Raw genomic sequence first — 16010 nt, 5'->3', positions numbered from 1 at the left:
AAGAATAACCTCATAAAATATCAGATTAAAAACTTCATTATCATTATAAGTCAAAAATGTTGCTTCTGCAATGATAGCTAGCAGAGGAATTGAATCCACGATGTCCGAGTGGGAAAAGAGCGCAACTGTTACTCAACTACTAACCAGTCGTTTACATTTAAAAACAATTAACAAAGAAAAATGCAGATTTTAATAATAAAACTACAGATACGGCTGAATAATTAATTATAAGGTCATAAATAATTCATGAACAATAATTGAAACAATCTAATTTTTCCATTCACTTTCATAATCCAAGAATTTCTTAGAAAACCTTAGACAAATACCTATAAATACAAGTACCTCAATGGTAAGTAGTGGCTCATTGTCATAAAGCTCATGTACACAATGAACATAATATACACTAATTTATTGCTCATTTAGAAGACATCAGAAAATTAGTCCAGGTGAACTTATTGGACACTTACCATTACACATTTCCACTTTCAATTTTATATTGTTTATAACCGTTTGCTGTTAATTATTGACCGTATCAACTACACAATATTTAAAACAAAACTTAGGTGGATTGTTAGGGGAAATTTAACATCTTAATAGGTCATCGGTGCAAAGCTTTGTAAATGTGGGGATTTCAAAAGATTTCTTGTATACTGAACATTAAAGTAATTAAAGTTACTCGCAGAAAGATTTAATAAACACATAATAATGTTACCGCATCAAAGATGATAATTTCTGGTTACCCATGTAATAAAGTTAAAGCTTGAATAGAAATGAGGTAATTTTCCAATGTGGGTAGTAATAATTGCGACCTCCGTGGAATCCCAAATACCGTGGCTAAATAATGATAATTCTTTCTCAATAAATTAGTAGCTTGCCATGTATTGTGTATGCATCTATAAACCTGGAGGCCGACTGTTGCTCAAGCTATGCCCACCCAATGACAACAGTATGCGTACATAAAGGTCATCCAATATGGGACCAGGAATCTAACCCGGGGGGCGCTACAGACCCATGCAGGGTCCCAAAGCCCAGGACACTCACTGTATGCATCTATAAACCTGGAGGCCGACTGTTGCTCAAGCTATGCCGAATGACAACAGTATGCCTACACAAAGGTCACCCAATATGGGACCAGGAATCTAACCCGGGGGGTGCTACAGACCTACACAGGGTTCCACAGCCAAGGACACTCATCTATTATAAATATTTCTAAACTTTCATGGATTACTAATATTTTCTCCACTAAACTAAACCAACTCGGTAACAACTTTCAATTTGGGTGTATTGATGGAGCAGGTATTTTAATATCACAAGAATTGCAATACGCGTAGGGGAAATACGCTCACTTTCACATTTACCTATGAATATAATAAGACCATTTCATAATGTCAGTTTCAACACTTTAGAATTACCTGTCGGACTTTACTAAACATATTAATATCCTATTAGAATACACTGTCGTAATTTAAAAAATAACATACATTGAATAGGAAAAAAAATACTAAAGAGCAAGAGAACTGTTCAAAATATAAATAATATAATATTTCTGTCCCGCATATTCTTGGTAGACACGCGAGGTCATCAGATGATACCGTCTTTCAGAAAACATTTATAGCAAAAATATAACATACCTTTGGGCCAAAATATTACAGGAATGACATCAGTTATCGAAGAATGACACCACCATAACACTATACACAATATCACTCAATATAACAGACTGTTCAGCGATAACAAAATGACATTACGCGAAACAGAACCGCCCGAAGAGAAAATGTGACGTATAAAGAGCCAGAGCTGCCATACGAATCTGTTTTAGATTTTAGAGCTTGGCCGAGTATCAGTTTGCTGCGTCCACTACGGATGTTGTTGCTCTGGCTCTAGCGTTTTTGTTATTAAATATGTGTTTTATTAAAAATATAAATAATGTGTTATGATTATGGTTCTGGGAAAAAAATATTTTTTTATAACTTATATTGAGATGATTTCTCCCAATAAAACGATTATGTTAAATGCATTCGTTATTGAAGTTGTTATAAATTCATAAACCTTTTAAATTTTGTTTTGTAGTGAAAAAAATAAAAGTAGTTTTGGAGTAGTTCAGTAAGTAATTGTGTGTTGATTTTTTAAATTTTTTTTAAGTTTAGCTTTCGATACAGAATAACGCTTTTATTTTTATTGTTATTTTGTTAGTATAAAATCCACTTAGAATTTATTTTTTCGATCACAGTTTTTTTTTTGTTTCAATTTTTCGCTTACTGATTCTGATTAGTTACGGGTGGTTTATTTACGAGAACACTAGTTAACACTTTTTTGTATACTGGCAGTACTTAGTTTGTTAAACGTCATTTAATTTTTGTCACTGAATTGTGGACTTTTTTTAATATTTTAATTTGTAACTTAATTTTGATAATTACTTTCGTATTTAAGGTTTTTTATTATAAAAAAATGTTTGTTAGTTTTAATTATTTAATGTGTTACTAACCTATGTGTCCAAATCTCGCGTATGTTCTGAACCGCGGTGCATGATTTGTAATTAGAGCCGCTCACTTTTTACAATGTCATGGCAAATGCGATTAAACCCCAGAGCGACACCAGGGCCTGGGAGTCCTGCCACTACTGCCCTCTTCAACACTTTAAGGCGGCTCAGGATTTCGAAAGGTAAAGCCCTACACTCTCTTCTCTTCCCTGTCAGCCTCATTTGGAGACACCCACCCTAAGCAAGTGATTTCTCGATTCCAGACACCTCCGCGAGCGGCACTGCTCCCAGGAAGGCGGGTCCAGCGTGTGCCGCTACGGGTACAACGGGGTGTGCGCCTCGCTGCCGCTGGACGGAGTGAGTGATGGGGACTACGAGCAGCATGTGCGGCGCCACCACGTGCTCCGCCCCGCGGCCCCCGCGGTCGCCTGGAGCGTGTACTCGGCTTCACAGAACCTGCCAGCCGTGCTCAATGATCCTGGCCGCCCCAAAAAAACCACCTTTTTCACTGAGACATGGGGGGACAACTTCGTAGAAAGGGCAGACATCCGCAGCAGTCCCCATCTTCCGGAAATCACACACGCTCACCTAGACCACTACATGAGGAAGCTGGGAAAGAAGTATCGTAAGCATAGCCGCATTGTGAGCCAGTGCAAAGCAGACGGGGAAGCACAGAGACTTGGTCGCACTCTGTCAGCTGAGTATGATTTGAGCGAGATTCCGGCACTCTTCTTTGAGCCCAATCTGCCCCTGAAGGATGCTACCACCTTCGATACAGTGTTTCAGGGATTGGGGGACTGGTCTCAAGACAGCCGCACTCCTTGCCGAGCCCTTCAGGAGCGTCTCAGCCATCTACTGGACATTGTGGAGGTTCAGATAGCCCGTCAAGTCTCCCAGAAGTCTGACGCTTTCTTCCACGCCATGCTCTCGCACGACACCATCATGGAGCAGATGAGTTCGGCTATTAGTGTAGTCAAGTCCCTTCGAGGAAACATCGGGAGCGCCAAGTCGGGATTGGCAGATTCTCCTTTGAAGCTTATAAAGCTGGCTACTTTTAAAAATAACTCTTCCAGGGTCCATGAAAAACTAAAATTGATGTCAACTGTTCACCAAACTCAGCCGATGATACAGTTGCTGTTGAGCACAGCTGACTATGTGACAGCTCTAGATCTGATTGGCACAACCCAGTCCATTCTCTCCAGAGAACTCTCAGGGGTACACGCTTTCCGCCACCTCTCCTCTCAGCTTAGCGAAATGGAGAGACTCATAGACAAAATGTTAACTACGGAATTCCGTAGGTTTGTTACAGCTGACCTTAACCGCCCGACAGAGGAAGAGTCCCGCCCCCTGGACGAGGACAAGTTTATGTCTGTCATCTCGGGGCTCCTGAGGCGGAAGCGATTAGAATTCCTCGATATATACAAAGAGGAAGCCATCACCACCATCCAAGCCACCGTAAAGCAGGTGATGATAGAGGAAGCCTCGGGGCAAGAAGGGGAAGTGTGGGTACGCGGGCAGGGGGAGAGTGGGGGTTGGCGTGGAGGCGCAGGGCTTCTGGGGGGCACCACCCGCCGCCTGCTCCCACTCCTGCAGAGGGTTCTAGCTCTGCGAAGTCTTGTTGTGCGAGCTTCCCTGGCCCCTGATGTGGCCCTCGCTGACGGAGAAGACTTCTTCAGTGAAGAAGACCAAAAGAATATTGAGACCAAACTCGGTGATCTAGTCAATTCCATTTGTGACTATTGCTTAGAAAAGTGTGCGGGTTTATTAAACAATGGAGAAAAGGAAAGTTCATCAGACGGAGAAAAGTTTGCTGAGCTCTCCGCTAACGTGGAAGACTTCACCGCCGAGTGTGAAGAAATATGTGGCAGACCTTGCTCCATTCTCAGAAATGCATTTAAAAATAGAATTATTAGATATATTCAAAGGTTTCATAACGAAAGAAGAAACAAACTGACTTTACTTTTAGATAATGAAAGATGGAAAAAAGCCGAGGTCCCGGCTGAATTTCAAGCTATGGCGGATCACATATGTGAAGTCGGATCATTCGGTAAAACAGAATCGCGGGACGGTGACAGCGAGAAGCCTCCCGCGTCCTTCCTCATCATGGACAAGGAGCCTTACAGCGTTGTGGGAGTAGCCCTAATGGCTATGCGCATGGTGGGGGAGTACTGTCGAGCCGGTGAAGACACCGGAGCCGGGGCTCCAGTAGCTGGGAGTGCGCTGGCCGAGCTGTTGCGCCTCTTCAACTCTCGCAGTTGCCAGCTAGTGCTTGGAGCGGGGGCCTTGCAAAGCGCCGGGCTGAAGACCATCACGGCTACGAACCTAGGACTGGCCTCGAGGGCTTTGCAGTTACTGCTGAGATTGTTGATTCCGGTGCGAAATCACTTCCCCACTCTGTCAGTCGCTTACCTGGCTCTAGAGAGGGACCTGCGCAGTCACGTGGCGGAGATTGAGACCAAGTTGGCGGCCCTGGCCGGTGGCTTGTTAGGAGCGCAGTTAGCGAACTGGGAGGCGCGCCCCCCGGTACCCTCACAGCCCTTCCGCCACATCAGCCGCCAGCTCCTCAAGCTGCACGAGGCCCTGGCCGGGGTGCTGCCCCCCACGCAGCTGCAGGCTGTCTACATCACTGTCCATCACAATTTCAAGGAAAAGCTGCGGGAGCACCTGGTTCGCCTGAACATCGTTGGCAACGGAGGTCCGCAGCACGGAGTAGTGACTTCGGAGCTCACATTTTATCTGCAGACAATGCTTACGTTGCGTGTTTTACCCGAGGAAGAGCTGACTCTTCACTTCATGGACGAGATATGGCTGAAGTGATTATATTTAGGCGTATCTCTAATAGAACTACCAGACACTATATTTTTAATGAATAAACAATATACACTTTGTGAGACTTTTTCTTCTCTGTAGTTTGTTATTTATATGTTCTCTGTGTGTGCATACAATGTAATCATTATCTCCATGTGGTGGCTGATTTAATTCCATTGATGAAGACTGATGCTTGCATTCATTATAGAGCTTACATTAAATATAATATTATAATAAACTTGCACTATTTATACTACATTCTAAGCATACATAACTTTACTATAAAACCCATTGTTTACAGATAATTTAATTTGAAAGATTGTCTCAGAATGTATGTATGTACATAACTCTGCATAATATTGACTGCATCAAATTGAACTATGCTGCTTCACTTTCTGGCTTAACTGAGGTAGCGATGCTGATCTGGAGAAAAAAATACATTTCTTTCTTACTAATCTCTCGTTACTTTATTTGATTCAAACTTGTCAAAATAAACTTTTGTGGAACTCAATTTGGAGTAGTTGGTAATATTGATTTTAGGATGAGATTTATATTTATAAAATCTCTTTTCATTGTGTTATTTAAAAAAAATATAGGGGTGTTTATGTAGGCGTCTATCGCAGTTAAGGGCTATATTTGAAAATTATGCAACCTCCTACCTACGACAGGAAAAGGGGTCAGAACAATTTACGGAGTGACGTAATTACGCGACTGTTATCTGTCAAAGAGATAGCTCATACAAAGAAATCATATTTCGCAGCAGTCCCCCAATTGATCTGACCTCTCCTGAGGAAGATTGTAGTGTAGTGTGTCCATGCCACGCCCAATTTATGCGTGCATAAAATAGCGTAATGTGTCTAAGGCCTTATTTGATAAATTTTATCTTTATTTGATGAAACATTCCTTCTTAGAATAATACGAATTTTGAGGAAGGTGTGATTTAATTTTAGCAAAACAATCTATTTTTTCACTAATGCGCGTTAAATCATGTTTAATGTAGATATGTAGGTAGTAGTAGATAGTATGATATATTTTTTATGTCGTAGCACCCAGTGACCTAATCTGTAGTGTGCCGAGGGAAAAATCCTAAAAGACAGAAAGTTTTTATTCAGATTACTAATTAGATATGCCGACACTCAACGGATACAAATTTTTCGTATAGAAGTTAAGTACGCTCGTTGCTCAGCATTGCAGTATGTATACTGCAATGCTCATGCTCAATTATGTAAATGCATAAATATATGTACAAATATATGTAAATTATTTTTTTAAATTGAAATAAAAGATTGTTAGGATGTCCAAATTATATTCTAGTGTACAGTTTTTACTTTTGTTTACTAAGATTTTATAAATTTATTATTTAACGTTAGAAGGTCTATGAATTTTATCAGTCATTATCTATGATTAGTAAGAATATCACCAAAGAACCTTCGGTTTGAGACAAGTCCTCCACTGCGTATCAGATTTTTCAAACAATAGAAATGAGACACTTGCCGGGCATCGTGGGTTCGATTCGTCTGCTAGCATCTGCTCCATCATTGCACAAGCAACATTTCCCGCATTTCACATAATGATTGTATAAAGGGGTTTCCAAATATCAGATTATTTGTAACCTGAGAATTTTTGTGTTTCTTATTAATGAAGAAACTAGTGAAGATACAAAATGTTTAGAAGATTCACTAGATGCAAAATGATGTTCTTCAGTGTAAAAAGGTGTGAGGGATTCAAATAAATTAGGAATTGATCGTTTGCATTTTAATTTCGTATAATTTCCCAAGCAAAACAAGGTTTAGACATGCAATTTGATTGACAGATAAAGATCATTTAAAAGAACATTATTTAACTCAACAGCATAGCCGTCGCAAAGTAAGAACAACAGCCAATATTTTGAATTTGTATACTGATCACTACAGGCGGGTATTGGCATGGTAGTCTACTCAGCATGATTTGACCAAGAATCAGTACTCCGAAAGGTCGGAGGTACCTACTTGTCAATTAAATATTTTGTATTTGTAGGACCACGTTTGAATACATTTGAATTATTGCCAATAAATTTCAGAGGGCAAGTGATGTTTCAGGAGTTTAATGCATGAGTATGATCACATACATATACATAGAAATATTGATCAAACTATTCTTTGTTGATTTGTAAATTAGAATTTTGAAAATATTCTCATGATACTACCAAATATTAGTCTATTTTGAAGTCATAATTATTTGAAAGGAAGGTACTTTTAAATTCGGGGGAATATATCAAGAGGCCCACGCTGTGTTGATGCGCCCTGGACGTTTCTTGCCGTATTTAGAGATCCAGCCAGCGCAACTGACGATTGGGTTCCCCCTGGTCATGCCCAGCGGAGATCCCATCCCGCTGAGACACTCCAAGATGGATGAACTCCCCCCCACTATCCTCCCAAACACCACGGCCTTACCGTCCAGAAATGGCATGGCTCTAAATATGATGTTGAATATTCCACTTATTTGGTTATTGTAAACTTCCATGGATAGCACACCTGGAACGGTGTGGTTCAGAGTGAAGTTCTCCGGCTTCAATAGGTCTTCATCCATCTTACTTCCCCCAAATCCATTATTCTTGGTTACATCCCCGACGCAGCAGAACATGTCTGGGACTATCATGAACACTTTGGTTCCTGAGTATGCTTCTCCCTGAGGAGTACCCTTCACAATTTTCCTGAATATTTGGCACGTCAGAGGACAAACTTTGTCAAAGAGTTCTACGACTATATTCCCCAGGTGGATTCCTCCGTCTGCGTTAAACTCCATCCAGTATTTCTTGCGCGCACCGATGTCTATGAACGATGGATCAACAATGCCTTTATCTATAGGTTTGAAGGACTCTAAGCAGAAAGGAAACTTGCCCATTAGTTTGATGGCGTTGAGAGTCTGTCTCCACTCGGCGCTCAGCTGAGCAGCGTGGCAAGCTTGCGCATCTGTATGTGTGAGGCGATGGTAGATGTTCTTATTGGCCAACATTATTGCATCCGCATGCTCTCTTCTCTTCTTCAGCATTTTTTGTCGAGAACGATAGTTTTGCGGTAAAAGCCAGCAATCTGTCCAACCACCATGTCTGTTGATCCTGTTTACTTTTATTAATAATTTTAAATTTTCTAGTAATTGTCTTTGAGCACCGTAATTTTGCTTCTCCAAGATTCGAGATTTCATATACAGTTCTGGTAGCATGGGCAGAGCCTTGGTGTCCACCCGACTGGTGGCATCTTGAATCAGCTTCGTGTGAGCCTTCCACGCGGCGTACTGCACCTTATTCAGAACCGAGGGTTTGACTTCTTTCTTTTTTTTGCCTTTCTTAGAGCTTACAGCCGAATCTTTCCGTTCTGATGATTCCATGACGATTCTTCTAATATGTTATCGTTTCAAATCAGATTTACAAATTTGGTTTTTCCTTAAAAGAGCCAAAATAGGAAAAAACTGAAAAAAACCCTGTTATGATATTTTTAAATCACTTGACGGTTTCCTTGGTAACCATATTATGACAACATGAAACAAAGTAGGTGTAGATGACAGTTGGTTGTTCTGCGTCATTCTGGGTGTTCAGTGTGAAATCTGTTCCGACTTGTGGCAATGGAAGAACAGGAAGAGACTATTCGTGACATTGCTATCAAACTGCTGGAGAATCGGATGAAGGCCAATGATGCTAATGGCGAAAGCTCATCAAGATCTATTTTCATACTTGGACAGAAAAGTTGTGTGAGTTCTTACAATTTTTCTTCTATCATCAAATTTATTTGAGTAGGTACCATAACAAAAAAAGTTTAAAAAAATGTAGGTGTATAATATCAACGACTAAAAAAAGTAATTTTTAGGTAATACCTACATACTTAATTATTAAGAATTTACTTTCACAGAGATGAATCCGCTTTTGTTGTAGGTACCACATCACCTAATTGTAAAAATAAGTACAGTGGATAGCTTAATTCGTTTCAGAATCTTACTTGCTATGTTAAATGCTCGTTAAGCAAAACAATTTTTCCCATTTAAATCAATGTAAAATACTATAATGCGTTCCATGCCAAATAAATACAATTTTTTAATTTATTATCAACGTTTATTTAAATAAAAATACACATTGTTAAGGAGCGTAAGAATCTGGAAAGCGATTTTGATTTAAAAAAAAAACAATGAAATCGAAATAACTAGTTGATTATTTATGAGCTCATCAATACCATTGTTATCCACCTCCAGTCCCATGGTATTAGCCAAAGACAAAATCTCGTTGATTGTAGACTCCACAAGTACTGTTTCAAATCCCTCAAAATCACATTCGACAACACTCATTGGCCAAAGCTTCCTTCAAGCAGACGTGAGGGTCCTCTTGGTAACCCTTCTCACGCCTTGTCAATCATCTTGAGGCAAGTAACGGTATGAAAGTGATCTTTCCAAAAGTCTCTGAGAGTGAGACTCTTCCCTTCAGTCACCTCAAAACAATGCTCGAAGAGAGTTTTAGTGTTTAGAGTTTCTTAAAGTAGAAAAGAAAAAACCTGCTGGTTCATAGGCTGGAGTAACGGAGTGGTGTTGGGTGTGTGCGTTGTCCATAACGAGCGAGACAAGCCTTCTTGTTGGATCTCCACATCACATTTAGTCTGCTCTTTTGGACATTACACTTCTTGAATGCTTGTGGAGTTTCTGAAAGGAAAACAAGCAGCAGTTTAATTTTTAAATCGCCCCTTGCATTTGTACAAAATAGCAGCGTGAGACGGTCTTTCATTGGCTTTTGGCCGGGCATTGCATCCTCCTCTACTGTTATATAGGTTCGTTTTAGCATCTTTTTCCAGAAGAGACCCGTTTCGTCACAATTAAAAACTTGTTACTGCAGATAACCCTCAGAATCTACGAGCTTCTTATAGTTGCTGATGAAGTTCTCTGCTGCTTTTGTGTCAGAGCTTCACCACACTGTGGATGCCGGTTCTTCACTTAAATTTCTCGAACCATCCATGACTTCCCTTTCTCTGTCACTCGTTATGCGAAATGTCACTCGTTGAGGGAGATTTTATTTCACAATTTGTTTTGCTCGTTATTTATTTATTTAATATAAACGGTATAAATATACCATAAACTCATGATAACATGTCACAGTTAAAATCGTAGAAATATTTTGAAAAAAGAATTACAAATATATGTGGCATTTGAATGTGAAATGACATTAGAGATTAAGTAAACAAGAGATACAAGTACATAAGTTTCTATAGTGCAAATAAGGTAGAATTAGATTTAATTAATATTGATTGAAAAGATTTGATAGCATAGCCCTCTTGTACCTACCTTGCGTGCAGTTAAATAGATCTGCCACATCTGCGTATCTATTACTAACTTCATGCAACCTAGGTACAAGCGAGTGTTTGGAATACTCAGTCCTGATATTGTTGCATTTAAACAAAATTTTAGAACGAGTAGCTCTCGTGGGTATATGAAATTCAATGAGGTTAATTAAATCAGGACTGTCTATACTACCATTTACAATTTTGAACATAAATATTAAGTCGGATATAATTCTTCGATCTGAGAGTTTTAATAAATTTAGATTTTTCATCAAGTAATTATAATTTATATTTTCAATGGGAATACCGAGTTTAAAATTAATGTGTCTTAGGAATTTATGTTGAATTTTTTCGATTGAATCTGAATGTAATTTGTAGTGGGGGGACCAGATCGAGGAGTTATATTCGACTTGACTACGAACCAGGGATGTATACAAAATTTTTAATGTTGAAATATTCTTGAAACCTCTGGAATTTCGAAGAATGAAGCCTAGCATTTTCATTCCTTTATTATTAATATTATTTATATGCGATATAAAGTTTAATTTAGAGTCGAAAGTTATCCCCAGGTCATTAATTTCTTCGACAGAGGTAAGGATTGAGTTATTGAGTTTATATGAATGAATAATTGGTTGATTTATTCTGTAAAATTTAATTGAATAACACTTATTTATGTTCAGATGAAGTTTGTTAAGAGAACACCAATTAATTAACCTGTTCAAATTATTTTGTAGACAGATACAATCTTCAGCGCTTTTGATTATTTTAAATATTTTTAAATCATCTGCGAAAAGTAACGTATTAATATCTTCATCAAATATATTTACAATATCATTTATGAACAGTAAAAATAATATTGGGCCTAAATGAGACCCCTGTGGTACACCACTGGTAGCTATAAATTGATTGGAAATAAATAAATTGATTTTTACAAGTAAAACTCTATCAGTTAGATAGCTAGCAAACCATTGTAAAAGTTTTCCGTCAATACCGAGCTTACGTAGTTTGATCAGGAGAATTTTATGGCATACTTTGTCAAAGGCCTTGATAAAGTCCGTATATATGGAATCGACTTGAGTTCTGTTAGCTAATGCGTTTGATATATAGTTTTCATATAACGAGAGATTTGTCAGAGTTGATCTACCCGACAAAAATCCGTGTTGATTCTGAACAATTATGTGAATTACTCGTTATGGGAGGTGCTCGTTATGTGGCGTTCCACTGTAGTTTGTTTGTGATATTTGCAGGGCAAAACAAGTTTGATGAACATATTCTTGGACAAGAACGAAAATCCAAAGGAAACATTAGGTCTGGAATACACATTTGGCAGAAAGAACCTAATAGGCCAGTTCGGCGATAAGAATATCTGCCACATTTGGGAGCTGGGCGGACACATGCTAAGTACGGCCGATATTCTCAGCATACCCCTCCAGGCGCACGGCATCCAGCAGCTGGCCGTCCTGATAATGGTGGACCTGTCGCTGGCCGGGACTTTGCGCGGGGCCCTGGAGCAGGCCGCGACCCGCCTCCAGGCAGCCCTGCAGGCCAGCAAGGAGGGACGCCTGCTCAGGCCCCCTGTGTCGGGGGAACAGATCTTTCCATTACCTGTTTACGTAGTTGGGGGGAAGTACGACATGTTCTCTGGATTAGGTAATTCTTCAGATAACATTTGAGATTTTCACACTCTTGTTTATTTTTTGTGTATTATGCAGGGGTATTAGAATATTTATTTATTTTATTTTATAGTAAACTAATTAATTAAAAAAAGGTAATTATTTATTGATTTCTGGTGTTTGAATAGGGAATTTGAGTACATTTTTTAAATTTTATTTCATCAACATCCACATTCAAACTTAAATACTGGTTGAAAAAAACATACACTTAGTAAGACACCACTTTATTTTTGAATTAATAACAATAGCCAACCGGGTTTCGCTTGTCCCAAGCTTCATCAGGACTAAATATAAACTAAAGCAAATTAGATACAGGCACATATAAATATAGGTAAATGAAAACAATGAGTGAAAGAGATACAAAACAGATAGAAAGAGATGCAAATAGAAAATGTGGAGACAAATTATTAAGGATGATGAGGAGGGTGGGGGGGAAGGAAATAACAGTTTCAGCGGCGGAATAAATTTAATATGGGACTATCAGATAAATTAATTTGGTTATTTATTATATTTAAATTATTATTAACTGCTTTTTTTATTTCAAGGGCTTCTAAGTTGTTTAATCTAATTCCAGATCCATTTTTATGCAATATTTTAGTTCCCGAGATTTTATCGAATGAATGATTAGATTCTATTAAATGATTCGCGAATTCTGAAAAGGCATTATTGTTTAAACATCGTAAATGTTCTTTTACTCTTAAGTTGACATTCCAAATTAATTTATCTGATAGTCCCATATTAAATTTATTCCGCCGCTGAAACTGTTATTTCCTTCCCCCCCACCCTCCTCATCATCCTTAATAATTTGTCTCCACATTTTCTATTTGCATCTCTTTCTATCTGTTTTGTATCTCTTTCACTCATTGTTTTCATTTACCTATATTTATATGTGCCTGTATCTAATTTGCTTTAGTTGATATTTAGTCCTGATGAAGCTTGGGACAAGCGAAACCCGGTTGGCTATTGTTATTAATTCAAAAATAAAGTGGTGTCTTACTAAGTGTATGTTTTTTTCATTCAATATGTCACACCCCAAAGTATTTGCTTCCTTCGAAAATATTAAATACTGGTATTTTTTTAAGTTCGTTTTCACGGTTAAATTAATTCGCAAAGCTTTAATATTTTTTAGCCCGCCAAAACGATCAGAATCCGAGCGGTAAGAAGCGGGAGGGTGCGTGACGTCATCCGTACGCTGAACCTCCTGTGATTTGTGCATTTTGTATAGAGATTTTTTGTATTCTTTAGTAAGGAATTCTAGTAGGTACATTTTTTTATTATCAATGCTTACTGTCTAACTAAATAGAGCAGAGGTTCCCAAAGTGGTCTATATAGACCCCCGGGGGTCGATATCGGCTTGCTGGGGGTCTATGTCAGCGAGAAAAAAAATTGGGGGTCCACGAGATTCAAATGGGGGTACATACGAGCCGACCCCCATTTACCTCAAGTCAATATTTAGGAGTTCCGTAAATGACAAAATAAACCTAACACAAATATAATAGACTGAGAAGTTACTTATTTGATATATGTATGTTTATATATCGTAAAGTTGTTTATTGAGGTATATAAATAGAGTCTACGTTCCCTTTCTCGTCAGAATTAATATATTTAAGCAAAACATAGCACATTGGAAGCCGCGAATTTTCCTAATTCCCCAACTTGTTTTTGAAAAACCAGGGTAATAATGACGTTCAACATTTAGATGTACTTCACACAGACTTAATAACTAAGTTTTAGGACATTTTGACTGTGGAAATGGAATGTTGAAGAATCGGATATCATATGACAGGAAGAACTGATCGGTATAAGCGCTAACAAAGAACTTAAGGGGCAGTTCTGTAGGGCCAGCTACAGAAAGAAATTGGCGTTGCTTATCCTGTTTCATTTTCATTTGGTGTAATACCTCACAAGGGCGCTCCTGTCTGCACAATGCAAAAACAGAGGAACTATATCGCCACCCGTTTGTAGGGCAGGCAAGGGAAGAGAATCTTTTTACGAAAAAATAAATGATTATCACATGGGACGTTAATAGTTTTAGGAAAATTTTAATATTCGGCAGGCAGGGGGTCTACGGAAAAAAAAATATTTGGCAAGTGGTCTACGGAGCAAAAAAGTTTGGGAACCTCTGAAATAGAGGGTATTTAAAAAAAAATGAATATCAAAATTTCATACTGAAATTAATTGTTAACGTTATGCTACGTATACATACGCGAGCCGAACTGCTGAACTGAACCTCAACTTATGGGAAAGGAACAAAGCAACCGTAAATGGCGCAAATGTATACGTACCATTAGAATTTGTGATTCGCGCCCAAAACATTTTTTTTACATAGCCAGACAAAGCCCGTACACTGAAGTCTACCAATCCTCCTAGATCCCCTGTCTCGTCTCGTGGGTAACGAGTCTACACGGTACCATCGATGTACCTACGTAGCTCACGCCACCGCGGCAGTACGGCGAGCTCTCGCTAGCGGGGTTTTTGTTATTGCTTTTACGTAAATTTGGAATGAGTTGGCAAGTATTTGATTTTAGTCGCGGTTGTTGCGGCTAGTTGTTTGAGTTGCATTATATTATGGAATAGCTGCTTTGAATTTAACAAAACTTTCTAAAATGTCAGGAAATACTACGATGTAAGTTAAAACAATCGATAAAACTAAAAAGACAAACACAAATCATCTCAAAAACTTAGATCAACATACCTAACTACACTATTCAAAACTGTACAGCGACCTCTCCCTCTTATTACATTCTGTTACATGCGTACTTTGATTTACGCTGTACAAACTTATGGATTACATTCGACATCAGATTTAAATCATTTAAAGTAAAGCTTTTAAATCATTTTTCTAGAACAATTTATTAATTCTGAGAATCAATATATGGAAATATATAAATATATATTCAGAATCGGTGTTTTTTGACCTACATGAAAATATTTTTTAAAAGTCTAAATATTTGTTACTTAAATTCCTTATTGGGTAGTAGCGCTATTATAGTTGAAGTAGGTACCTACCTAAATAAAAAAAAATTGAAGCATTATAATAATAAACTTAAATAAAGTAATATTAAATAATAATGCTTCAATAACATATACTTCTTTAGAAACATCTGTAATATGCTCAAAATAAACGACATTAAAAAAGTGTACTACGAATTGTGTCAATCACTAATAGAGTACGGGATAACTGGTTAGGGGTCTGCCTTGAGCACTCGCACAGAGCGGCTCAACATAGCCCACAAAACAGTACTAAATAGGTACAATTCTAAAAGTTCCGGTTAGAACTGCGACAGAAGAAATATTTAAAAAAGTCTATAATATACAAATACTTTTTTGAAATAATATTTTATTTAAAAAAAAAAAACCCATCTGAATACTACACTACCAACACATACATACTCAACCAGAGCAATAGGCAAAAACATATTGGTTCTCCCAGTTTGAATACATTTTTTGGACAGAGAAATACATACTATTATTATTATTATTTATTCTATCCTACGAAATTATGCAATGCTCCAACAAATCAAACAAAAAAAAGTTAATATATTTAAAACAAAAATAAAAACATGGCTGAGAGAACAAAGAGTTATTCAACTTACAAACATTGTGAAGACGATGTAAATCTCACGTTGGCAAAGACATCGTGAACCTGAACAGAGATTTGCATATTTGATCACTGTTCGAGAGTTTATTGCTTCATGCCCTCAGATTTTCTTATTTTATACATTTTTTTGTTTATTTATTAAGTAATCAATAAGT

The 16010-nt window shown here is 38.0% G+C and overlaps 3 protein-coding genes across 3 annotated transcripts in view; 1 reads left to right on the top strand and 2 right to left on the bottom strand.

Annotated features, from left to right (window-relative positions):
* The window catches only part of numb (NUMB endocytic adaptor protein), a 72870-nt gene extending 71101 nt beyond the window's left edge, over window positions 1-1769 (bottom strand). The window contains exon 1 of the mRNA XM_089635507.1: window positions 1632-1769. The gene's annotated coding sequence lies outside the window, so the exon portion shown is untranslated. The remainder of the gene's footprint in view (window positions 1-1631) is intronic.
* A 560-nt stretch (window positions 1770-2329) lies between these two features.
* Window positions 2330-5365, top strand: scat (VPS54 subunit of GARP complex scat). The gene is made up of 2 exons (XM_089635202.1): window positions 2330-2661; window positions 2743-5365. Exons 1-2 carry the CDS (start codon window positions 2564-2566, stop codon window positions 5294-5296), a joined length of 2652 nt encoding a protein of 883 aa, XP_089491328.1. The 5' UTR covers window positions 2330-2563; the 3' UTR covers window positions 5297-5365.
* A 2158-nt stretch (window positions 5366-7523) lies between these two features.
* LOC149420751 (peptidyl-prolyl cis-trans isomerase F, mitochondrial-like) lies at window positions 7524-8820 on the bottom strand. The gene has a single exon (XM_089635201.1). It carries the CDS (start codon window positions 8651-8653, stop codon window positions 7541-7543), a length of 1113 nt encoding a protein of 370 aa, XP_089491327.1. The 5' UTR covers window positions 8654-8820; the 3' UTR covers window positions 7524-7540.
* Between the last annotated feature and the right edge of the window lie 7190 nt (window positions 8821-16010).

The sequence above is a fragment of the Hesperophylax consimilis genome, chromosome 9 (assembly GCF_061612785.1).
Source record: "Hesperophylax consimilis isolate HC1 chromosome 9, BYU_Hcon_1.0, whole genome shotgun sequence".
Lineage (NCBI taxonomy): Eukaryota > Metazoa > Arthropoda > Insecta > Trichoptera > Limnephilidae > Hesperophylax > Hesperophylax consimilis.
The sequence above is the reverse complement of the archived record's forward strand: the minus strand, read 5'-3'. Positions and strand labels throughout refer to the sequence as shown.

What these genes read in the sequence shown, in the direction of transcription:
- scat (XM_089635202.1), top strand. Translation starts at nt 2,564, where the DNA reads ATGGCAAATGCGATTAAACCCCAGAGCGACACCAGGGCCTGGGAGTCC. An exon ending in GCGGCTCAGGATTTCGAAAG is followed by an intron (nt 2,662 to 2,742) that starts GTAAAGCCCTAC and finishes TCTCGATTCCAG; the next exon opens with ACACCTCCGCGAGCGGCACT.
- LOC149420751 (XM_089635201.1), bottom strand. Translation starts at nt 8,653, where the DNA reads ATGGAATCATCAGAACGGAAAGATTCGGCTGTAAGCTCTAAGAAAGGC.